A 24055-nucleotide genomic window follows, 5' to 3' on the forward strand; every position below is an offset into this window, starting at 1 on the left:
TTGGGACTCATGCTGAGAGCAACAAAAATAAAGTAGTTTTTTTTTTTAATTGGCATCATGCTAAGAGTAAGAGTAAGAGTAAGTAAGAATAGGCTAGGTGTTTTGCTGCAGGAGCCAACATTCTACAAATCTCAGTGGCTCATCACAACAACATTTGATTTCTGGATCATGTTACGTGTCCACATAGGTAGGGAGGGGACCCTGATTGACATAGGCCCTGAGCTCTGCCATCTACACTGGGCCACCTCCTTGGTTGCTATGGCAGGGAAAGAGAGTGTGGAGAATCACCGAGAGCTGGTTTGGAAGTGTCACTCCCAGCTGCAGCTCACTGGCCAGACCTTGTCAATGGCCTTCCCCAGGGTGGGGACTAGGGTGAGAGCCGTAAGGCACCTAGTGCAAAAATCAAAGGAGGCCCTGGTTCTTAGGGTCATGCAAACATAGGAATGACACCTGTGAGACTCTGAGAGCCCATGGCTCTTTCTAGTTCTTCACCTTAGGCCCCTTGCTGGTCCCACATTAGTTCTGGCCCTGGCCCTACCTAACTGAAAGGGGCTGGGAGATGCAGTTTTAGTGTTTAGGATGGTGAGGTAAGGTGGGTATTGGTGAGTATTAGGAATGGGAATGTGAGCTGGAAATTTTGACTTCATCTGGGACACTGTCTTCTGCTCTTTTCTCCCCACCTTTTGATCCAGGCAGTTACCAAACTTTGGGACTTAGGCACATAAAGCAAAAAGTGTTACTATTCCAGGGGCTTGCTATGCATTAGGTATTGTATACGCCTATTTATGCTCATTAATTCATTTATTTATTTTTCACAACAACACAATGCATGAGTTCCTACTACTAATGCAGTTTTAAAATGAGCAAACTGAGGCTTGAAGAAATTGAGAAACTTGCCCCAGGCTATTATTTATAAGAGGTAAAGCTAAGATTTGGACTCAGGTCTAACTATAGTAGTCCCCCATCCATGCTTTTTGTGCTTCATGCTTGCTCTCTGTGGTTAAGCGTGGTCTGAAAATATTAAGTGGAAAATCTCAGAAATAAACAACTCAGAAGTTTTAAATGGTGTGCCATTCTGTGTGGTGTGATGGAATTGTGCCCTGTCCTGCCTGGGATGTGAATCCTCCCTTTGTCCAGCCTGACCCTCTGCATGTGCTAGTAATCCCTTAGTCACTTAGTAGCCATCTTGGTTATCAGATCAGTTATTACAGTGAGGCCACGTTTACATAACTTTCATTATAGTATACTGTTGTATTGTTCTATTTTATCATTAATTATTAGTTTTATTTTTAAATTTATTTTTTATTGTTGTTCAAGTACAGTTGTCTCCATTTTCACCCCATCCACCATGCCCCCTCCCACCCTCACCCTACTCATCCCCACCTCCCACCCTCGAGCCTGCCCCCTTTGGCTTGGTCCATGTGTCCTCCATACATGCTCCTTGATGGCCCTTTCTCTCTCTTCCCCCATTCCCCCTCCTCCCCTCCCCTCTGGCCACTGTTAGTCTTTTTCTTTATCGCAATGTCTCTGGCCATATTCTGCTTGCTTGTTTGTTCTGTAGAATAGGTTCCACTTATAGGCGAGATCATATGGTATTTGTCCTTCACCACCTGGCTTATTTCACTTAGCATAATGCTCTCCAGTTCCATCCATGCTGTCGCAAAGGGTAGGAGCTCCTTCTTTCTGCTGCGTAGGAATTTCCTCAGAAAACTAAAAATGGAACTGCCTTTTGACCCAGCAGTTCCACTGCTGGGATTATACCCTAAGAGCCCTGAAACACCAGTCCAAAAGAACCTATGCACCCCAATGTTCATAGCAGCACAATTTACAACAGCCAAGTGCTGGAAGCAACCTAAGTGGCCACCAGTAGATGAGTGGATAAAAAACTATGGCACATTTACACAATGGAGTACTACTCAACAGAAAGTTATTGTTATTTTTTAAAGATTTATTTATTTTTAGACAGAGGAGAAGGGAGGGAAAAAGAGGGAGAGAAACATCAATATGTGGTTCCCTTTCGCGCGCCCCCTGCTGGGGAGCCAGCCCGCAACCCAGGCATATGCCCTAGACTGGAAATCAAAGCAGTGACCCTTTGGTTCGCACGCAGGTCATTGCTCAATCCACTGAGCCACATCAGTTAGGGCTAGTTATTGTTTTTAATCTCTTACTGTGCTTAATTTATAAATTAAACTTTATCATAGTCATGTATATATAGGAAAAGACATTATGTACATATAGGGTTTGGTACTGTCTGTGGTTTTAGGCCTTCATTGGGGGTCTTGGAACGTATGACCCATGAATAAGGGGGGACTACTGTACAAACCTTCTCCTCCTCTAAAAATCTTAACTATATGCCACCCATCCTTGTGGGAGCTCACACTCACTTTGTATCCCAAATTCATTAAACAAGAGTATGGCCAAGCCATGTGGTTAGATCAGCCCAACCCATAAGACAGGTGGAGCAAATGATACTGACTTGTGACTGGTAGGAAGTGTATGTCGACGTCATCATCAGTGAGGCCAAGCTTCTGTCTCTGATTAAAGGTGATGGGATTTTGTTTCAGGTTTCCACATGAAAATTCAGTGTCTTCAGTTATTAGCAGATGTAGGATATAGAATGAAGGTCAGAAAATCTTTCCCAATCAGATATGTGATCAGAGCATACCCTTCCTCTTAGTTTTGTCAGTGATCAGATAAAAAGGCTGAATCAGATCCCCGAAGGCTGCCTCCAATGTTGACCTTACAAAATTCTGTGTGGATGGCAGAGATAAGCACGATCATTAAGGAAGGAAATATTTTTAAGAACATAAAGATATTCTCTAACAAATATGAAAACACTACTATCTCAAACAAAATAGAGATAGTGTTTGACTGCTAATACTGATGCAAATTTATTATATTTCAACACAAAATCATTCTCTAATCAGACAAAAATGTAGGGTTAATGGGGAGAAAGAGCAGCAATTTCCCTTGTTAATTTACATCAATTGAGTTTTCTTTTGTCAAAATGTTAAAAAGTGTTTATTTTGGGTTTGTTGTGCAGAAAATATACAACGAGTGTGAATGAGGCTTGAAGTCTGACTCCCGAGGACACATGGGCAACCACGAATGGCCGAGATGCTGAGAGACTGTGAAGACAGAGACAACAGATGTTCTTTACAAAGGAACTGGGGGAAGACAAATTTGTTTGAAGGAGGAGGAGCATTTTGAAGCAATCATTAACGATAAAGTCATATGCAACAGTGCACACAAAAAACTTAGCCCTTTCAATTGTTATTATTACTTTTTTGTGGAAACATCTGGCAAAAACATGTTGAGAAAAAAGAAAACTTTTCTGTTTTGAGCAAGCAGGATCTTGCTGGGAAGAGATGAAAACTTGAGCTAATTACTGGATGTCTGCAAAAAGAAAGGGCCAGCTTTATATTTTTTTCCCTACAGGGTAGACTGTCTAATGTAAAAGCAATGCTATGCTGTGGGAAATAAATGCAGGGTAGGAAACAATGAAATGTATCAAATCTATAATACTATACCATAAGGGTTATTAAAATAGCATTCAGTTTTTACTTGCTTTTATAAGTGCGCCAAGGGAAAAACCAGACAAATATGAGACTTGTGTGATAAAGACCACAAAACTCCATTTTCTTATGTGTAAAATGTTGCAGACCTTTTCTTTAAAATATCCTGGGTATTATGGAAGTGAATAATATATATTTTGAAACTTCATTTTGTATTTATTTTAAGACTATAATATCCCAAATTTTTTGAAATCTCCTTTCTCAATGCCCTTTTGCCCTTTCCTATAACCCAATCTTTATTTTGTTCATTTTCCAGAGTTGTAGATTCTTCAGCCTACAAAAACAAGAGAAAGAAAAAAAAAAAAAGAAAGAAAGAAAGGAAAGTGGAGCATTCTGTGCGACCCTGTCAAGATTCTACTAACCAAAGCCAGCCTGGAGGGTAAGGCTACCTACCCCCAGCCATTTACCCAGTCCTACAGACAATGAGCCATTCTAACAGGATTAGGATCTGATCTAGGCAGAGGGATGCTTAATCCCATTGGCTTCTTCCTGTGGGAACAAGATGCTTGGGATCACCCAGAGGGAAATTTTCTGAGTCTGCTTAAGTTGATTGAATGAAAAAGCATCCCTCCCAATCTCAGGGAGAATTTGGGTGAATATTTTTAAAAAAATTCTTTACAAAGAGCTAGGCCAGTCACTATCTACCTCCTAGTTGTGTGACATCACTTATACTGTCAGGTACCTGGCTGAGACCTGTAGGCTCAGGGACACAGGGAATCTGGCTTCTGTAACCAAGTCTCCTTGGGATCACACTGTACCTTGGCCATATCTCATGTAACAGCCCACCACCTTCTGTCCATACAAACACCCCACTGCCAGAAATCAGTTCTCAGACAGTCAGAAATATCAAAACTATTTTGAGAACAAGCCAGCTGTACTGTTCAGTAGTGACCTTCTCCTCTGTGGCACCCCACACTTTCCACTGCTCCCCATTGTAATTGAGACCATTCCATCTGTCATTTACTATCATTCTTGCAACGTTGCTGTCCTTAAACTGAAGAACTGTTTCTCTCAAACAAAATGTCTATCAGAAGTGAATAAAAAATTGAGAGACCGAAAAGATTGTGTGGCTTTTCTGATTTCTGCCTGTTCCTTGTGCATTTTGATTTGCAGTCTTTGCAAATAGGACTGTAATGTCCACAAGGGGCATGATGGTACCTCTTTTTGCTTAGCATCGTTCCTTCTGCCAGACCTTAGAACTGTTTCTGGCCCCTAGAAGATGCTCAAAAACTTAACCTACCAAGCACTGAAATGAATGCGTCTACTTTGGCTATACACTGTGCTTGGTGCTTTGAGTATAGATATAAATAAGACATTGTTCTTGCCTTCAAAGCCTGATAGAGGACTAATCTTTCCACATGTCTGCCAGTGCTGCTGGCTTTAAGCAAAGCCATTGAAATGGAAGTTCCCATTGAAGTGCTAGTTTGAGGATCCTAAAGGAAAGTCTGCTCCCCAAAGTCTTTCCCATTAGCCAGACAGCACATGGTATTTCCTGCATTTATGAACAATGATAACATCAACAGCAAACATAATTTATGGGTGCTTACTCTATGTTGGACACTTGTCCAAAGTATCTTGCATAAATTCCCTAATACGTGCACAGTGGCTCTTAGGCAGTAGATGTTATAATCCTATTATTGATGAAGAAAGAGAAGCTCAGAGACTATGTGTCCTGGTTGGAATACCCCCTGCACAGCTATTCATTGGGGGTAGCTGTTTGCAGCCCCAGCTTGTCAGATTTTAAACACTTGGGCCATAACCATTCCCTGTTCATCCTCCTACTCCTTCCTAAGGACAGTAATTTTTGTGAGAAAAGGAAATAAATGGACAGCTATTATTTGGTCTGACTGGGATTCCTTTGGATTTGATTTATCCAACCATTTACTGACATGGGGGCCGAGTTCTGCACCCCTGCAGCACAGGTGCAGAATCCAGGACACCCTGTAAGCCACAAAGGTCCTAAGAGGCAGACTGCCAGTCTGACTGGATCACCCTCCAATATTCTCTCTGCTGATGGGGAGAGAAGCCTCTGGGATTTCAGAAAGGCATTTTCTGTCCCAGGTTTTTACCAAAGGATGGGATTCCATGAAGCATATTCCCATCTTGTCTAAAGTAGTAGTTTAAGGAGAACAAATTAGTGAGTAGAACCATGTATGACCAAAAAATGCATGCCTCACCTGGGTCTGCCTGCTAGTCTCCATCACCCTCTAAACCAGTGGTCCTCTGCAGGGGTGATTTTGCCCCCGATGCAACACTTGACAATTCTTGGAGGCATTTTTCATGGTTGTAACTGGGGCTGAGTGGGTACTACGGTATCCAGTGGGTGAAGGCCAGAGATGCTGCTAAATACCCTACAGTGCACAGGGAAGCCCCCAACACAAAGAATTATTTGGTCCAAAACACCTTGCTTCAAAGCAATGTTCTCGGTATGCCTTAAGGAAAACTCTATTCTTTCAAAAAGTATAGAAAAACCAGATAGTTCAATAGACAAAATAACTAAATGAATCACATAAAATATGATGTGTAGCACTACTGATGAGAAGGGAGATCTTTTAGTTATTTATTTGAACATGATGTTTGATATGTTTCTCTCACTCCCAAAGAAGAAGGACATGTATGGTAAAAATTTTTTAAATTCCAGTATTTTGAAAACAAATTATGATGCAATTAATAGAATATCAGTTGAAGTCCATTTTCTATCTAAATAAGCTAAAACAAAACAGAATGATATAGCCAAGTTTAATACAGTCAGTGAAGAAAACCAAGTGTTTATATCTGGGGGAACGAGTTGGGTGGGGGTGAGGACAGGGTTGATTAGAGGTGTTTCTTCAAGGAGGTGATATTTAGCCCTGGCTGGAATGGCTCTGTGGCTCTGCAAACCAAAGGGTCCCTGGTTCGATTCCCAGTCAGGGCACATGCCTGGGTTGCGGGCCAGGTCTCCAGCAGGGGGGCACGTGAGAGGCAACCACACATTAATGCTTCTCTCCCTCTTTCTCTTACCCTTTCCCTCTGTCTATAAATAAATAAATAAATAAATAAAATCTTTTTATAAAAAAGGAGATGATGTTTAAACTGAGATCTATAAGATTAATGAATCCTGTGGGCACGTCTGTCGACAACGTGTTTCAGGCACAATGAGCTACCTCATAGCTTCTGCTTGCTCAGACTTCTGGCTCCAGTGTCAATTTATCTTGCATGTAGGTCTTCATGCCTTTTTAGCTCCCACTACTTCTGCTCATGGTTTTACTCTCTAATTGTTCTGCCTTAGCATAGTATGTGGGAGAGGATGAGTAGGTCAGTTCTCTCTGTTCACCTCTGGCTTGTATGACTTCCTAGTTACTCCTGTTTCTGCAACTAGAGTTTAATTTCTTTTTGGGCAGAAGCCATTGTCCTCAGACAACCTTGCTTTGCATCTCCTGGAAGTCTTCCTGGCCATTGCCACGTGACAATCCCTTTTTTGTATGGATTGAGGTGGAGTTTTGGACCATGTGGTAATATAACACATGGGCAAGTCGACTGTTATGTATAAATTTACCCTAGTTACAATGAGAGGTGGAAAGGAAAGCATGAGATATCCTTTGACATCTTTATATCTTTCTTCATATAAATCATTTTGGATACAAAAGAGAGGGGCATGTCCCATCCCCAACTCCCATCTCCACTGAGCTTGACTGTGGATGGACCTCTCTAGCTGTGCTTCCTAAAATAGGGTGTCGTCTTGTTTGGCCTTCCCAAACAACTCAAGAAAGAAGCTTTATAAGCAGAACCACAGCAACAGTATGAATAATATCTCATTATTACTTAATATTCTGCTCAATAGAAAATTTAAAAAGGCTTTATTGAAAAATACTTCTGGGTGATTTCTCTCTTTCAGAGTTCAGAATCTTTTATCCAAGTCTTTTAAAAGAACTGATTACTTAGTTTAGTTTCACAGGAGGAGGGAATCTCTTCCTGTGGGCCATGCATTACTCTAAAACAAGAGGGATGCCCTCTGATGTTTCTTTTGTTTTCACCAAATGCACGGCAGGGGCTGAATAAAAGGTGCTACCTGAGAAGACTAGTCCATAAATGTTGTTTAATGAGCAAAGGAGCGGAAGCATGGAGTCCTAGACCTGCCCACCTCTTTGGCATTTCACTGCCATCCCCTCCCAGGACAGTCTTTTGTTCTTCCATTGTGGTACTTATCACATTCCACCATCATCAATATTATCGTCATCATCATTGCCTTGTCATCTGAGTTACCCACTAAGGGTTGTTACTGAGGGTAGCCTTGGCAAGCTTTTAGAAATTTGGTTGTCTCAGGCATCCACTTGTCCATTTGTCCATTTACCCATCCAAGCATCCAGTCCTCTAAATAAGAGAGTCTTAGACCCCAAGTTATTAAGCTAGCAGTACCATTTTGACCATAGAGAACTACTTCATGGTTTGAGTTCTGAAGCTACATACAAGTGGGAGAATGGGGTAGAGGAGGGGACACATGAAAGTGTGTGTGTATCAATTTGAGTACACACAGCAGCTAGGAGGTACAGAGTTATTCAACAGCTACTTGTGAGATAAGAAAACAATAAATATGTAAATTGTTTTTGGAGATTTATATGGCTTCTCTTGGGAAAACCCCAAGGTCTCAAACAAAGATCTTTTATGAGAAGCCACAAATAATAAAGGCCACTTACCTAAAAAGAGCATGCACAAAGAGGAGAAGCTAACTCAAGGGAAACATTGAGAAATAGGGAAGCGCTGAGAAATAAGGAAGAACCTTAATGATGAGGAAGTAGAGTGAAAAGGAGGCAAGCAAAACCCATCAAGCTGAAAAAAATCAGCAGAGCTATATTACTTCTGTGCCAAGCATAGTCTCAGGCATTGAGGCAGAATATGGGAGTCCAGGAAGAAGAAGAACTGTGACTCTGGCCCTGAAGAAATCCTTGCAGTTCTTCTAGACTCTCTGCACTCCCACCCCTCCACTCACCAGCACTAAGTCGGCTTTGCTTCTCTGTGGGGTTTTCTTGATGTCCTAAAGCAGGATAAGGCATAATCTCATTTGTGCACCCATAACTCCCACCCTATTCATCCTTCTACTAAGGACTTACTGTTTTATTAAGTACTGTTTACTTGTCTGGATCCCCAACCTTCCTGTAGTATTGCAGGGAAAGAATTTTGTCTAGGTTATCTTTTAATTTCTGGAGCCTAGCACACTCTGTTGATACTTAATAAATGGTTGAGAAATGAAGGAGGAATAAAGGAGAAGTGGCAACTCTATTACCTTTACTAGGTGGAAAAACACAGTGAGACTTTTAGACTTTCCTCTGTCCCCCACTTCCTCCCTCCCTCCGCTTTTTCCTTCCTTCCTTCAACCAACCATCCAGCAAATACTGGTATTTCCTAAATGTCAATCACTTGAACAAGACATAATACTACTAGCTCTTGAGTATTGAATCCCTCTTAGAGGATTTAGACTCATCAGTAGGGAAGTAGGATGCAATGTGATAACAGAGAGGCAGATAGTGATGATGACAGCACACATCGGGAATACAATTAATGCCACAGAATTGTGTGCTTAGTAATGGTTAAAACAGCAAATTTTATGTTATATATTTTACAAAATAAAAAATTTGAAAGTGTGTATTGCATACTAAACTTACATGAAGTTCAAGTGATAAGCAAACTAATCTATAGCCTGGAAAATCAGAGGGTATGCACTTGGGATATTTTTATTGGAAAGGGGTAGGTGTAAATTTGGGGGGAAGAAAACATATTTTATAAGTTGTTTGAGTTGCTGATTACATGGGTGTATACAACTGTCAAAACTCATCAAACCAAACATTTAATATCTGTGTTTTTAATTGTATGTTAGTTATTTGTCGATTAAAAATTAAGGTAAAATTCAAAAAAGGAGGTAGAAGAGGAGTTCATATGAGCAACAGTAGAGACACCAAATCCTACTAAGGGATGGGGATCAGGGAAGGCTTTTTAAAAGACAGACACCTACGTAAGCATGTGCAACAGCAAGGAGATAATCTACATATGTCAAAGAAGCGAAAAGAGACTCAGAGATGGGAAGTGACGTATCCAAGTTCACACCGCTCACTGAAATGGTGAAGCTGAAAATAACACCCAATTTTCTGCTTCCTAAACCAGGGCTCATTCCTGAAACCTGTCTTTCAGCCCTAAGCCCACTGCTCCATGTTTTGGTCTGTAACGCTGTGTTCCCAGACACTTGCGCTTCTGTGTTACGTTCTGCCAAGGGGAGGCAGTGGTGGACAATGGGAAGCAGGAGTCAGCGAGAGGGCGCGGCGTGCAGCTCCAGTCCGCTGAGTTCTGGTTTCCAAGTACTGGTGACAAGCATCCATTAGAGTATGAGCGCCAGCGCTGCAGTGTCCCCTCAAAGGTTCAAGTACCTGTCACTTGGTGATCCCAGTGAGAAGTCCCAGTGCCAAGACCCTAATGCCAGAGGTATGAGTTCAGGCAACGCAATCACCCTTGGGGGTCTGAACTGAAATGAAAACCAAACTTATGATCTTTTTCCCCCAAACCGTGTCTTCTCCCAGGGCTTCCAAGCTTAGTGGATGACATCAGGTCATATAAGGAGTTATCCTAGACCCCTCTTCCTCCCTCCCTCTATCCAAAACCGACACCATGTCCTGACCATCCTACTTCCTAGAAACTTCTTAGATATGCTTACTTCTTCTCTCCACTCCCGCCCCAGGATAAGCTACCATCAACTCTTGCCTGCCTTTCTGTCATAAACTCCTAGCTGATGTAGCATTATCTCTGCCTACCTCATTGACTACCTATCCTTATTTGATTTCATGCAGTTGTAAGTCACTGAACCAGGAGATTTGATGTATAGTCACAGCTCTATTGGTATCCAGTATAGTCTTGGGAAAGTCAGTTAATTTCCCTGGCTTCTGTTTTTCTCAATTATAAACTATCAGGATAAACATATATGCACCTGCAGCATGCCAATGATCAAGGAAGGCTTTACCAAGGACATAGCCCTGGACCTGGATATTAAAGGATGGGAAGGATTTTCACTTGTCCTTTAAGTAAAAACTATGGCCCAAAAAATAGGCAATGTATCCTTGTGTATTTAGGAAGAGCACAAAGACCACAAGTTGCAGAGCACTCTATTATAAGGTCAATGTCCTGGGATGCATGATGAGATGGACTAGAATGATGCTCCTTCCCCAGGCTTCCTCACTTCACCAAAGGGCACCACTGTCTATGAAGTGCTCAGTCCAAAACCTCAGCATTGTCTATGAGTTCTCTCCATTTCTCCACCAACCCACATTCAACCCATTGGGAAATCTTATTGGCATGATGGCCAAACCCAGAGCAATTGCTCTTTACCTTCCACTTCTCTCCTCTACTGGCCACTGAGGTCAATGCCGGCACTGCAATCACCTCTCCAGTGCTTTCTCTCTTCCCACACCCATCCACTTACAATACATACATAAGGCAGCCAGACCCTGGAATAAAATTCCAAGCCAGCCAGCCCTTGGAATAAAATTCAAATTCCTCACCATGACCTAAAAGGTCCGGAACAATTTGACTCCTATTGAGGGTGCTGTGTTTTGTGGCCCAGATTCCTTTCCAGCACAGAAGGACTTACACTTCCAGCTGTGGAGGGTAGTGCTGCCAAATAGCCCACCCCCTCAGCCCTCGCTGTTCAACATGGGGATGTGGGGGCCTGTCCCCTTTGTCCCAGCACTGAAGGCCTATCTCAGTTCAGAGCTCCCCAGGGGTTGACTAAGGTCTCTTTGTGAGGCACCACAGCCCGGCTTCTCCCTCTGCCCACTCTTACTTACTTCCTCCCCTTCCCTCCCTAGTTGGTGATCCCAAGAACCAGGGAACCCAACTGACCACGGCCCCTGTGGAACCTGTGTGGTGCTGTCCTCCTCCAAAAGAGTCACCTCTCATTTCTTTCAGTTCCTACACTGCACCGTCCTACTTCTGGCTTCAGGGCCATGACTTTACCTGTTTGTTCCCCTTGTCTGCAAATCCCTTTCTGCTCTTTGCTGCTTAGCTCATACTCACCCTTCAGAGGTCACTTCAAAAGAGACTGCACAGGAAGTTCATCCCCCATGTGGCAGACTAGGGCAGGGTCCCTGTTATAAACTCTCACAACACCCTCGACTTTTTCTTGGCACTTAACTCTTATCGTGTGTTTAAGATCTCTCTTTCCTGCTAGAATATACACTTCAGAGGATAGTGATTTTGTCTGCTTTTTCACCCATGTCTGCTTAGTACTGAGCAGACTGCCTTTCATTTAACAATACTTAATACGTTTATTTGTTGGATAAGTGAACAAATGAACCACTTAATTCCCTTGTCTTGTTCCTTAGTGATAGGCAGAAAAAGGCAATGATGAGCATTTCAGTAATTGTGGTTGACAACAGCTTGCTTTTCCTGCTTACTCAGAAAGCAAAACAAAACAACAAAAGAAACATAAGCAGCAACTTAAGTAGAAAAAGTGTCTGGACCACATCCAGAGTGAGAGCTGCAGTCAACTGAGGCTGACTGGTACATGTTTCAGCCAATGCAGCACGGAAAGTGTGATGGCCTCACGAGAGGTCCGCAAAGTGCCTTCTCTGTGCCCAATGTAGAGTCAAGTGTGTCCTCAAACGTGTAAAATGTGTCAGTTAAATTAAGACTTAATTCAAGTCAAGAAGCATTTGTCTTTTCTCTTAAAATTCCAAGTTTCTATTTTTACATTGAAATCTTCAATCTTTTTTAATGGTGGCCTGGTATACAATAAAATAGCCAACTTAAAGAAAATGAAGTTCTTTCTCACTTGTGACTCAAATCTAGAAGTCATAAAATAAAAGATGAATAAATTAAAGGATGTAAAAAATTAAAACAATTCTTCATGGCAGAAACACCATAAGCAGAGACAAAATGCAAATGACACAATAGAAAAACTTATTGTAATTTGTATTACAAAGTGTTTATCTCTCTGATATATAAGGAATGACTTGGAACTAATATAAAAAAGACTAAAAGTATGTAGAAAAATGTGCAAGAAATGGGTACAGAGAATTCACACACACACAAAGGCAAAACAAATGACAGCTAAACATCTAACAAGTTTCACAGTTTCACTTTAAGAAAAACTGTATCAGACACCATTTATGATATTGGCAGAAATCTGAGTGTCAGGTCCCTTATTCACTGGCGAGCCCATGGGGAAACAACTGCTATCATTCATTGCTTGTAGATAGGCAAACTGCTAAACTCCCAGGGAAGACAATTTGACAATATCAATTAGCAACACATATCCTTCATCCCAGAAATTCCACTTTTAAGACTTTATCCTACAGTTGTACTGGTGTAACTGTGTGAAGGGCCTATGGAATAAGTTATTCATTGTAGTATGGTTTGTAACAGGAAAGATTGGAAATTTATAGCAAATTAATCAATGAGACATTTTATGATTGATTTCTAAGTAGGGCTTAGCAAAGAGGTTCAAGGTACATTGTTAGTTAAAAAACACAAAATGAACACGTGTATGGTAACACTTTTCATATAGCAAAGAGGGAGAAATAAGGATACATGTTATATTTTCGCAGAGAAAATGGGGAATAATAGTTTTCTTGGTGGTGGTGGTAGGGGCGTGGAGACGCGGTGTGAGTACCAGGTAGAAGAGAGATTGGGAAGAGATTCTTCACTAAATACCTTTCATTATTGTAACTGATGAACCATGAAGACATTACTGAATATTCCTTCCTAAAATTTTGTATTACCTATTCAAAAAATAAATAATAACACAGAAACCCCTATGGAATACCACGTGGATACCTCACATTCCCTGGAGAGAGCAAAGATAGATCCTGCCCCAAGGAGCTTTCAGTCTAATGTGGAAATCATCTAAACACAGGGAAAAGGAGGAGTGTGCTGAGAAAATAATGACTATATTAAAAGAGACAATTAGGACAAAATGGTGGAGACTAGAGTTTAAGTGGATGGGTTCATGGAGCAGATACAAGGAACTAGGTCTTCAAGACCGAGCCACTTTGAGAAGGCAAGGGATCAGGTCAGGCACAGTGCTACGACCTTTTTGGAGGCCATTTGCTTCATCTTCTAAAAAAGAGCATAATAAGAACTCTATTATCATCATCTTTATTTTTACAGGAAGAATGTGAGTTATAGAAGTGTCAAGTAACATACTCAAGATTATTTAGTTTGTAAGTGGTAAGCCAGGATTCATATCCATATCTTTCTTCAGCAGCATCCCCCACCCTAATTTAATTTAATTTAATTCTATTTTATTTTTAAAAAGAGAATTGTTTGTCCTCAGATAAAATTTATGTCCAGTGAAATGCAAAGATCCCAAATATCTGTTCAATTTGGTGAGTTTTGACAAATGTATACACTTTATAACCAATACTCCAAATAAGATACAGAACACTCGTTAATCTAGAAAGTTCTCTCATGCTTTTTTCCAATCAATCCCAACTGCTGTAGAAAACCACTGCTTTGATTTTTATGACGATAGACTAGTTTTGCCTGTGTTGTTGAACATATCAGTACTGCGTTCATTTTTATTGTTGAGTAGTATTCCATTATTTAAACATAGCACAATTTGTTTATACATTCTCCTGCTGATGGACGTTTGAGTTGCTGCCAGGTTTTGGATATTAAGACTAAAGGTGGTATGAACATTCTTGTATAGGATTTTGTGCAAATATATGCTTTTATTTCTTTTAAGTAAATATCTAGGAGTACAATTCATGGGTTATAGACTAAGTGTATCTTTAACCTTATAAGAAATTGCCACGTTTACACAGCGGCTCTCCTATTTTGCAATGCATGAGAATTCCAGCCACTCCATATGCCCGCCAACATTTGGTATTGTCTTGATTTTGGCACCTGAGCTCTTTTTTTAGGTGCTGTTGGCCACTCATATATCTTCTTTGTGAAATATCTATTAAAATAGTTGCCTATTATTTTTGTTGTTACTGATTTGCAAAAGCTCCTTATACATTCTGGATATAAACCCTGTATTACATATATGCATCATAAATATTTTATCACTATCTTTTGATGAGAAGTTTTAAATTTTCATGAAGTCTAACTTATCATTTATGATTTGTCCTTTTTTCATCCTCTAAGAAATCTTTGTTTATCCCAAGCTCATGAGGATATTATCCTAAGTATTTTTTTCTAGAATTTTTCATGTTTGGGTCTGTAGCTGAAGCTTTTATGTTTAGTTCTAGGATCCCTTTAGAATTAATTTCTGCTTATGAAATAAAGTTATCAAGATCCTTCCTCTCCTGAGCCCCTGTATATTTATCCAGCTTGTCCAGGACAAATCATTGAAAAGATTTTATTTTCTCCAATAAATTGCCTTGGATTTTTTTTGTTGAAAATCCATTAAAAATATGTGGTCTGTTTCTGAATTCTGTATTCTGATTCATTGATGTATTTGTTAATATTTATGCTAATGCTAATGTGTCTTGATTGCTATAGCTTCATAGTAAGTCTTGAAATTAGGCAGTGTGAGTCCTCCAAACCTTTCTTCTAGCTCAAGGTTGTTTTGGCTCTTCTTAGTTTCTTTGCATTTTAGAATCATCACTTTCCTCAGAAAACTTACTTGAATTTTATTGGAGATGCTTTGAAAGTCTTTCAAGGAGAGACAAGTGTCTTTCAAGGAATTTGCCCAATTAATCTGACTTGTTAAACTTTGTTGGCATAAAGTAGTTTATAGTATTTCCGATTACCCTTTAATGTCTGTAGGATCTGTAATGACATGTCCTCTTTTATTCCTGATATTCATAATTTGTGCTCTTGTTCTTTCTCAGTCTTCCTAGGAGTTTATAAATTTTATTAATATTTTCAAAGAATAAGCTCTGTTTTGTCTAATTTTTCTATTTTTAAATTTTATATCATTAATTTTGCTTTTACAGTTCTTTCTTGCTATTGGGAATTAATTTGCTCTTTTCTTTTTGGTTTCTTAAGTTAGCAACACAGGTCACTGAATTTTGCCCTTTTTTCTTTTCTAATATTTTAAATTCATAAATTTTCTTTGAAGTGCAGTTTTAGCCATATCTCACATATTTTGACATGCTGTATTTGATAGCATTTATTTTCAAGTATTTTCTAATATTCCTTGTAATTTCTTCTTTAATTCCCATATTATTTAAAAATGAATTGTTTAGTTCTCAAATATTTGAGGAGTTTCTAGATATCTTCTTGCTATTAAGTTCTAACTTAATTCACTGTGGTTGGAGAATATACTTTTATTTTATTCTTTTAAAATTTATTGAGAGCTCTTTCATAGTTCAGGATATGATGTAGCTTTGTAAATGTTCCTTATGCACTTGAATATAATGTATATTCTATAGTGATTTCATATGGGCTATAAATACCATTGAGATCAAAGTGATTGACAGTGTTTAGATATTCTATATACAGCATTTGCTCTATCAAGTACTGTCTACTTGTTCTACCAGTTAGTAAAAGGGAGGTTAAACTCTCCAACCATAATGTAAATTTGTCTAATTCTCCCTTTAGTTCTATAAGCTTTTGCTTCATGTATTTTAAACCTGTTTCTAAGTTAATACACATTTATAATTGCTAGACCTTCCTGATGAAATAACCCTTTTATTATTACAAAATATTTGTCTTTATCTCTATCACTCCTTCTGAAGACAGCTTTGTTTGGTATTATATAGCCACATTAGCTTCCTTATGCTCACAGTTTGCATGATATATATTTCTCATCCTGTGCTTTCAACCTAAACTTACATTTAAAACGTATGAGTTATAGACAACAAATAGCTATGCCTTGCTTTTGTATCCAGCGGAAAAATCTCTGCCTTTTAATTGTAGGTTTAGTCTATTTATTTTTAATGTAATTATTGATAAGGTTGGGTTTAAATCAACATTCTTGCAATGCTACATCCAGGGGCTGAAACGATGTTATGAAGCCTCTTTACATCATCTTTCTCTCTCTTCTCTCTCACCTGCTTGTCTCTGCTTCTCTTTGTGTGTTGGCTTCATTCTCGTTGATGGAGGTAGACTCTCCCCACAGGGCAGAAAAGATATTTCTTTGAAAACCCTAGGTCTATAGTTTTTTAAGCTCTGCAAAGTTACAGGGTTCTGATTGGCTCAGTTTAATGATCTTCAGTCATATGATCTTTTCTGAACTAATCAGTGCATACCAAGGAATGTAGTGCAGTGATTGGCTCTCTTGATAGTTGATCAGAGAATAGCTGATATTCCCAACAGGCTCAATGGAATGAGGAATGAGTTCTTCAAAGAACTTTGAAGAAAGCGAATAGGAAAGCAAATGGGCAGACAAAAGCTGGCCATTCCAGTCTATTATAATTTCTTTTAAAGTCCTGCCTGCACTATCTTTTGCATGACTTTAGCCATATCACTTCCCTTCTGTAGCTTCAATTTCTCACCTGCACAATGATCTCTGAGATTTCTTCTATCTCTAAGGTTGGAAGCAATAGAAATATCCCTCAAAAGTGAAATGAATAAAGCAAAGAATATTTATGTAATGAATACAACACAGTAAAAAAAAACAAACTGAAGTTGCATATCAAAAACATAATGTTGACCAAAAATGCAATTTGAAAAAGGCCAGATACAGTAATTATACTACTTAAATACAATTTTGGAATATAAGATACAAATGTAAAAGCATGATTAACCCCAAATTTGGGACCATAACCATTACTATTGATGGAGGGTTAAGAAAGGGAAGTGGAAAGAGTACAGAGGGGGCTTCGACTCTGTAATATCTCTAATGTTTTGTTGGGCAAAATATATTTAAAAGTATGGTGTAATATTATGATGTGATAAAATCCAGTGGCAGGCTCATGAGTATTTGTTACTTTATACACTAAACTTTTCTGTATGCTTAAAATATTGCAAAATAACAATACCTATGAGTAAAATACTACTTTAAATAAATCAATTCATTTAATACATGTATTACTTATCTATAGGAGGGCACATCACATGGCTGGGAAACTTTAGTCATTGCACAGGCAAACAGTGGGCACCAACTCTGGAACTATGAGATGTAGTATAGTAGTGAAAGCCAAGAATGCTAGGCCAAGGCTGAAGAAGTCCAGAAAGATTTTAACGTGGAGAAAGACACTTCAAAGCTGGGTTTTAGAAAGGCCAAGAGCAAACTGGGAGGTTAGAGGGTGGAGCCTAAAAGCAGGGGACCGGCCATGAGAGTGTCCAGCAGAGGAGAGAGAATGAGGGTGGTGGCTGAGAGGTGGACAGGTGGAGATGGACCAACAGTGTGAGAACTGAGCTAAATGCTTTTATATTTGCTGTCTTGTTTATGCCTCTCCAAACCTCTACAAGGTAAATATTCTAATGCCATGTTGTTGATGAGGAAACTGAGTTCCTCTTCTCTACTCTCTGAGACCTGATTCCTGGTGGTGAATCCCTCTGTGCTGGAAGGGAAAGAAATCCATGACATTTGCCTTCTCTTGGCTGTTCCCAACTCACACTGTTTCTGAGAACTTCCCTGCAATGACCTAAAATTAAAACTTCTTGTTGCTAAATATAGACCAGTGAAATTACTCATTATTAGATAGTTCTTGCCTTAAAAAAAATCTGCAGAGATTCCTATAATGGTGTAGTAAGGAAGAAAACAGCCCCATTTCTTTACAAAATAAATGGGACTGTTAGAGGTGACTAATGCACTCAAGTTTTACAAGGAGAGTGAACCCCAGGTACAACTGTGGATTCAGGAAGTTTGCTTTGGTGGTGCTGTGCTTCTCTGCCCAGGGAGACCTGGTGCTTCTTAGAGGTTTCTCTGGGCAGTGATTAGCACCAGCTTCCAGTTGAGGCCCAGCTGAGGCCAAGCCTTGTGTGTGGTTAGGTAGGACAGGGTCCTGCCCTCAAGCTGCTGACAGCTTGGTAACAGATTAACAGCAGGGCACAGAAACCCCCTGCAACTTACGCTCATAAAACTAAGTTTCTGTCAGCTTGCCTGTCATCACATTGCAGGAAACAGCTCGGTAGACTTTTATGAAATCTGGAGGGTATGCCTGGGACAATCTGACATAAAGTAGGCACTGTGGAGTACACAAAAATGAACCTTTTTAAAAATTAACTTTGAATACTTCTTTCTAGCCCCTTCTTATCTGTAAGGTCTCTTTTCAGAAATCAACTGACAGTCTTATGGGAACTCCTTTGTAGGTAACTGCCTCCTTTTCTCTTGCTGCTTTTAACATTCTCTCCTTATCTTTAATCTTAGGTAATGTAATTATGAGGTGCCTTGATGTGTGCTTCCTCAGGTCCAACTTCTTTGGGACTCTCAGCTTCTTAGACTTCCTATAAGTCTATTTCCTTTGCCAGATTGGGGAAGTTGTCCTTCATTATTTGTTCAAATAAGTTTTCCATTTCTTGCTCTTCCTCTTCTCCCTCTGGCACCCCTATGATCTGGATGTTGGAATGTTTAAAGTTGCCCTGGAGGTTCCTAAGCCTCTCATTTTTTTTTTTTGAATTCTTGTTTCTTCATTCTGTTCTGGTTGAATGTTTATTTCTTCCTTCTGGTCCAAACCATTGATTTGAGTCCCAGTTTCCTTCCTGTAATTGTTGGTTCCCTGTACATTTTCCTTTATTTCAATTTTTATAGCCTTCACTTTTTCCTCTATTTTGCCACCATACTCATTTCTATGAGCATCCTGATTACCAGTGTTTTGAACTGTGCATCTGATAGGTTAGCTCTTCATCACTTAGTTGTATTTTTTCTGGAACTTTGATCTGGTCTTTCATTTGGGCCATTTTTTTAATTCTAAAAGTTTATTTAAATAGAAAATACTTAAAACCCTTTTATATTTGTGGTGTGCATCAGTTTAGAAAGTACATTCACATATATTATGTCATTTAATGTGCATATCAATAATACCAGCCTGGTATGAGGTGTGAGAATCCCTATTTTTTGAAATAAAATTTTAATTTTAGAATATATTTAAAGAAAAATTTGAGGATAGTACAGAGAATTCCCAGTGCCCCACATCCAGTTTTTCCCTATTATTTGTGTGGTACTTTTAACACGAGTATTTTACATGAGTATTAGCTGAAGTCCTTACTTTACCCTAATTTCCTTAGTTTTTACCCACTCTACTCTTTGTATTCCAGGATCCCACCCAGGAATCCACATCACATTTGGTTCTCATGTCTGTTAGACTTCTCTTGGCTGTGACAAGTTTTCAGGCTTGTTTTTTATAGTCTTTGCAGTTTTGAGGAATATTAATCAGGGATTTTGTAGAATGTCCCTGATTTGAGATTTTTCTCGTCCTTATTTTGAGGTTATGCATTTCTAGGGAGAAGACTAGAGAAGAACTTTCTCTCCACATCATACCATGCAAGGGTGCATACAAACGAGATAGCTTGTCCCTGTTGATGCTGACTTTGATCACCTAGCTGAGGTACTGTTTTTCAGGTGTCTCCACTGTATTGTTTTTCCTTTCTTTCCACATTGTACTCTCTGGAAGGAAGTCACTATGCACAGCTCACACTTAAGGAGTGGGGAGTTATATATACTCTTCCTTCTTGAGAGCATTTACATAAATTACTTGGAATTCTTTTACATGGGAGATTTGATCCTTTCCCCCATTTATTCATTCCATCATTGTTTATTATCATCGTGGACTTATGAATATTTATTTTTTACTTTGGGTTCTAATTCAATACTACTTTATTTTATTCCTAACACTGTTATGGCTTTGGCTGATGGAAGCTCTTTCATTTGGCCATTATGCGCCTTTGACAGGCTCACTGCATATATTCCATGCCCCAGTTCTAGGGTTAGTCATTCCTTCAAGCAGCCCTGGTCCTTTCATTGGAAAATGGTATTAGAAACCAAGATCTAGGCACTAGGTATGCTTACAGCTACTGGGATGTCATTGCTCCTAGGTCTTTTAGCTGAAATAGCTGATCACTCCTAAGTTATGTTGGAGAACAGTAAGGTTTCTAGAGATGTTCATCTTTCCTTGAAACACTGAAAACTTCCTATAGTATCACAGTGTCTGAGCATCTCTCTTACTTTTCTGTTTGGTGAAGTAGCTTCTGTGATCCATTTTGTGAGTTTCTCTTCTGAAATGCCTTCTCCTCTTCCCCATCACAGTTACAGTTTCTTCCCTCATGCTCCCACTGCACCTTGTTAATACTGCCAGGAAGCACTCATCATAGCATATGGTACAATTAGTTAACATATGCCTGTTCTGCTGCCTGATGTTGCCCACCTAGCATGTCCAGTAGGTGTTCAACAAATATTGACAGAACTGTTTTTTACTTACACAGATCATGTTTGAACTTGGACATTAAGAATGAGCAGAATATAAAGAGGATGCCTTGTAGGGTGCCTGAAATCTTGCCTCTGCCTTCCTCATTCCTGATTTAGAGTTCTTCTTTTGGGTTCAGATCTATGGCATCAAGTGTAGTAGACAGGGCCACAGGGTCCTTGACGGTCATATAGGCAAGGTTTTCTTGGTTTAGTCCTATAGCAGTTGTTCCTAAACATGCCTGCCCCTTAGAATCACCCAGGAGCTTTTCAGTATATGGAATCCTTCCCCAAAATCCACTCAAGAAATTTTATTTCAGGGTGTCTGAAATGAGGAATAGAGATCCATATTTAACATCCTCCCCTAAGGGGGAAAAAAAGCCAGTGAAGCCAGAGCAGTCTGCCTGCAATTAATAATTTTGAAATTTCTGTGAAATACAACCTCTCTAAACCAACCTGTAATATTTGAACTATTTTAAAAATTCTACCAAAACTTATGTATCTTCTTTCATAGTGTATATAGGGTAACTAAAATATATAAAATTAAGTGAGTAGAGAGAGATGGCCCCAGAGGAGACTGAGAGAGACTTTTTAGTACTGTAACCTTAAAATTCTCTTTACAAGGTTAAACTGGGCAAAAGCAAGTTTGAAAGGGACAGTTTAGAGTTTGGTAACCAAGCTAGTCTCAATTCTCATGATTACTTCGAAGGTCCCTCGGTTTGTACTGTGGATCTGAGGATGTACTGCTGAGAGCAAAGGACTGAGCTAACATGGTACTATCTGTCAGCCATTACAGCTTTTCCAAAGTTGCTTAGAAGCCTTGCTCATCTTCCACAAGCAAAGATTGTTTTATAGTACACCTGTTTCATTTTTCACCAAACGTCTTCTTTTCAAGTAATGTATGAAAGACTTTCCTTTTTTTCTCCCTCCCCAACCCTTTCCTCTTTTCTTCCTTCTACACTCACAAAACTCATTTGTTTGAACTAAGTGCATTGGTCGAATAGAATAAAACATCAATCTTAGAATATATTAAAATAATTGTAGATTATAGCTTTCAACTATATTCAATGATACAAATAAAGCTGAAAACATGACAGAAATGTTGATAAGATGAGGTGGGTTACTTTTTTCTTTTTGAAATTAAAGATTAGAGAAGAGCAAAGTAGTAATTAGTTTGAATGCATGGTTTCCAGTTAATTGTTTTTACAAAAATTAGTGTTGCTGATATCTTAAATAATATTTTATTATAGAAGTCTACTCCTTTTACAGCTTTGTTTATTTTACTATTCTGTTTAACAGGATGATTTTTTTCATGTCAGGAAAGGTAAACCCTTTAGTTCTGTCCAAAATGACTGTACATCATACTTTTGTGATGACAATGATGACAACAATAAAAAGTCAATGTTTTTGACTAGCTAACATATCCCAGCCCCTTTACATGCATTATTTTATCCAACTGTCATATCAACCCCGTGAGGTGGGTAGATGTTATTATTCCCATTCTCAGAGAGGTTAAATAGCTAGCCTAACATCAAACTGCTAATGCATGGGAGACCTGGCTGGACTCATAGGACAACAGACCATGTTTACAGTGTGGCGTCACAGCACAGCATCCCCAGTGACTCACACAGGTGCTGGGGCCATGCACAATGACATGATGATAATGATGATGATGATGATGATGATGATGACAAAGACAGAAAAATACTTGTTTTCTGGAAAGTGAAGTATCCTATTTATAAAATATCTAAAGTTTTCTCAATTTTTCACTGAAGAGTGACATCAGCAAGATGGTGCAGTAGGAGTTTTCAGCTGTTACCCCCACCCCACCCTGACAGATCACTGATTTTGAAAACCCCATGGAATAGGAATACATTTGTGGGAGGCCAGGAGTCCAGCAGGAAAGTTCCAGCACATCACTGGAGAAAAAAAAAATCCAAGAATAGATACACAGAAGAGGGGAAGAAGAATAGTTTCATTGTATCCACATCACCCCTTTCCCAAGGTGTCATAGCTCAAAGCTAAGAAAGACCCCCTTGGCCCTGTTTCTCCCAGAGACAAAGTGAGGGTGTAGTGAGTAAGCACCAGCTTCCCCAGCTGTGCACGCTGCAGTCCAAGAGGCTACTCCTTTCTCTCTCACACAAGAGTGAAGTGGGAACTCACAGAAGTGGCAAATTACAGGATTTGGAACTTAACAAAAATCTGTGGTTTCACACACTCTACCAGGAGGCCAGTCATGGGATACCTCCCTTGTGGATCCCCCAAGTGGCCCACAGGCATCCCCAATTCTCTGGTGCCTCCTCCCCACCATACCTATTCCCCACATGCTCCCTCACCATTGGTGACTATGAGCTTTTGCAGACAGCTCACTAGCAAATGCAGAAAGCTGGCTTAACACTGTATGATGGGCAGAAGAGCTTACATCACCCAAATGTCACAAAATTATTTGAGGTGATTGCCACTGAGAAGAAACTTTATCTCTTTATGGAGCATGTGAGTGGAGGGGACTTACTTGACTACCTGGAAAATCATGGTCCCAGGAGCCAGAGGGAAGCCCCAGCCATGTTCCGATAGCTGATATCAGCAGTTCAGTACTGCCACCAGAAGGGAATTGTTCACCGGGACCTGAAGCCAGACAACATACTAATTGATGGTGAGCAGAATATCAAACTCGCAGACTTCGGCTTTGGTAGGGAATTCACCGACCATGAACTGACCACCTACTGTGGCCCTGTACTTAATATGGCTCCAGAGATCTTGCAGCAATAATCTTATGGTAGCCTGAAGGTTGATATCTGAAGCCTGGGGGTAGTTTTGTATAGGATGGTGATGGAGGATATGCCAATTTTGAAGGATGACTTTGGGGAACTAAAGAAAAATATACTGAGTGGACATGTATCATACTTTATATTAATGGAAGGTCAAAAACTTTCAAAAAAATTTAATGATCCTTGACCCCAGGAGAAGACCAACACTTAAAGACACAAAGAGTGATCCATGAGTCAACATGGGTCAGGAGGAGGAACTGAGGCCGTACAGCAGGCTGCGCTGGGGTGACATTGACCCCCAGGTGACAGAAATAATGAAAGGCATGGGATTTAGGAAGCATGAGATTCAGGAGTCACTAACACAGAAAAGATATAACAGGGCGATGGGAACATACCTGCTCCTAAAAACCACGAAAGCCCAGATGAAGGACTGTACCATCCAGGTAAGGCCCAGG

General features: G+C 39.7%; 1 protein-coding gene and 1 long non-coding RNA gene across 2 annotated transcripts in view; one reads left to right on the forward strand and one right to left on the reverse strand.

Annotated features, from left to right (window-relative positions):
- Positions 1 to 1675: 1675 nt before the first annotated feature.
- On the reverse strand, positions 1676 to 20084 carry LOC118498070. The gene is made up of 3 exons (XR_004900594.1): positions 20035 to 20084; positions 2839 to 2844; positions 1676 to 1686 (listed from the first exon to the last, which is right to left on the reverse strand). It is a non-coding gene; the product is annotated as an uncharacterized LOC118498070 (long non-coding RNA).
- Positions 20085 to 23839: 3755 nt separating this feature from the next.
- The window catches only part of LOC114510312 (ferritin heavy chain-like), a 55580-nt gene continuing 55364 nt past the window's right edge, over positions 23840 to 24055 (forward strand). Inside the window, 1 exon segment of the mRNA XM_036014482.1 lies at positions 23840 to 24043. Within this exon segment, the coding sequence (XP_035870375.1) occupies positions 23840 to 24043 (204 nt within the window).

Source organism: Phyllostomus discolor, chromosome 13 (genome assembly GCF_004126475.2).
Source record: "Phyllostomus discolor isolate MPI-MPIP mPhyDis1 chromosome 13, mPhyDis1.pri.v3, whole genome shotgun sequence".
NCBI lineage: Eukaryota > Metazoa > Chordata > Mammalia > Chiroptera > Phyllostomidae > Phyllostomus > Phyllostomus discolor.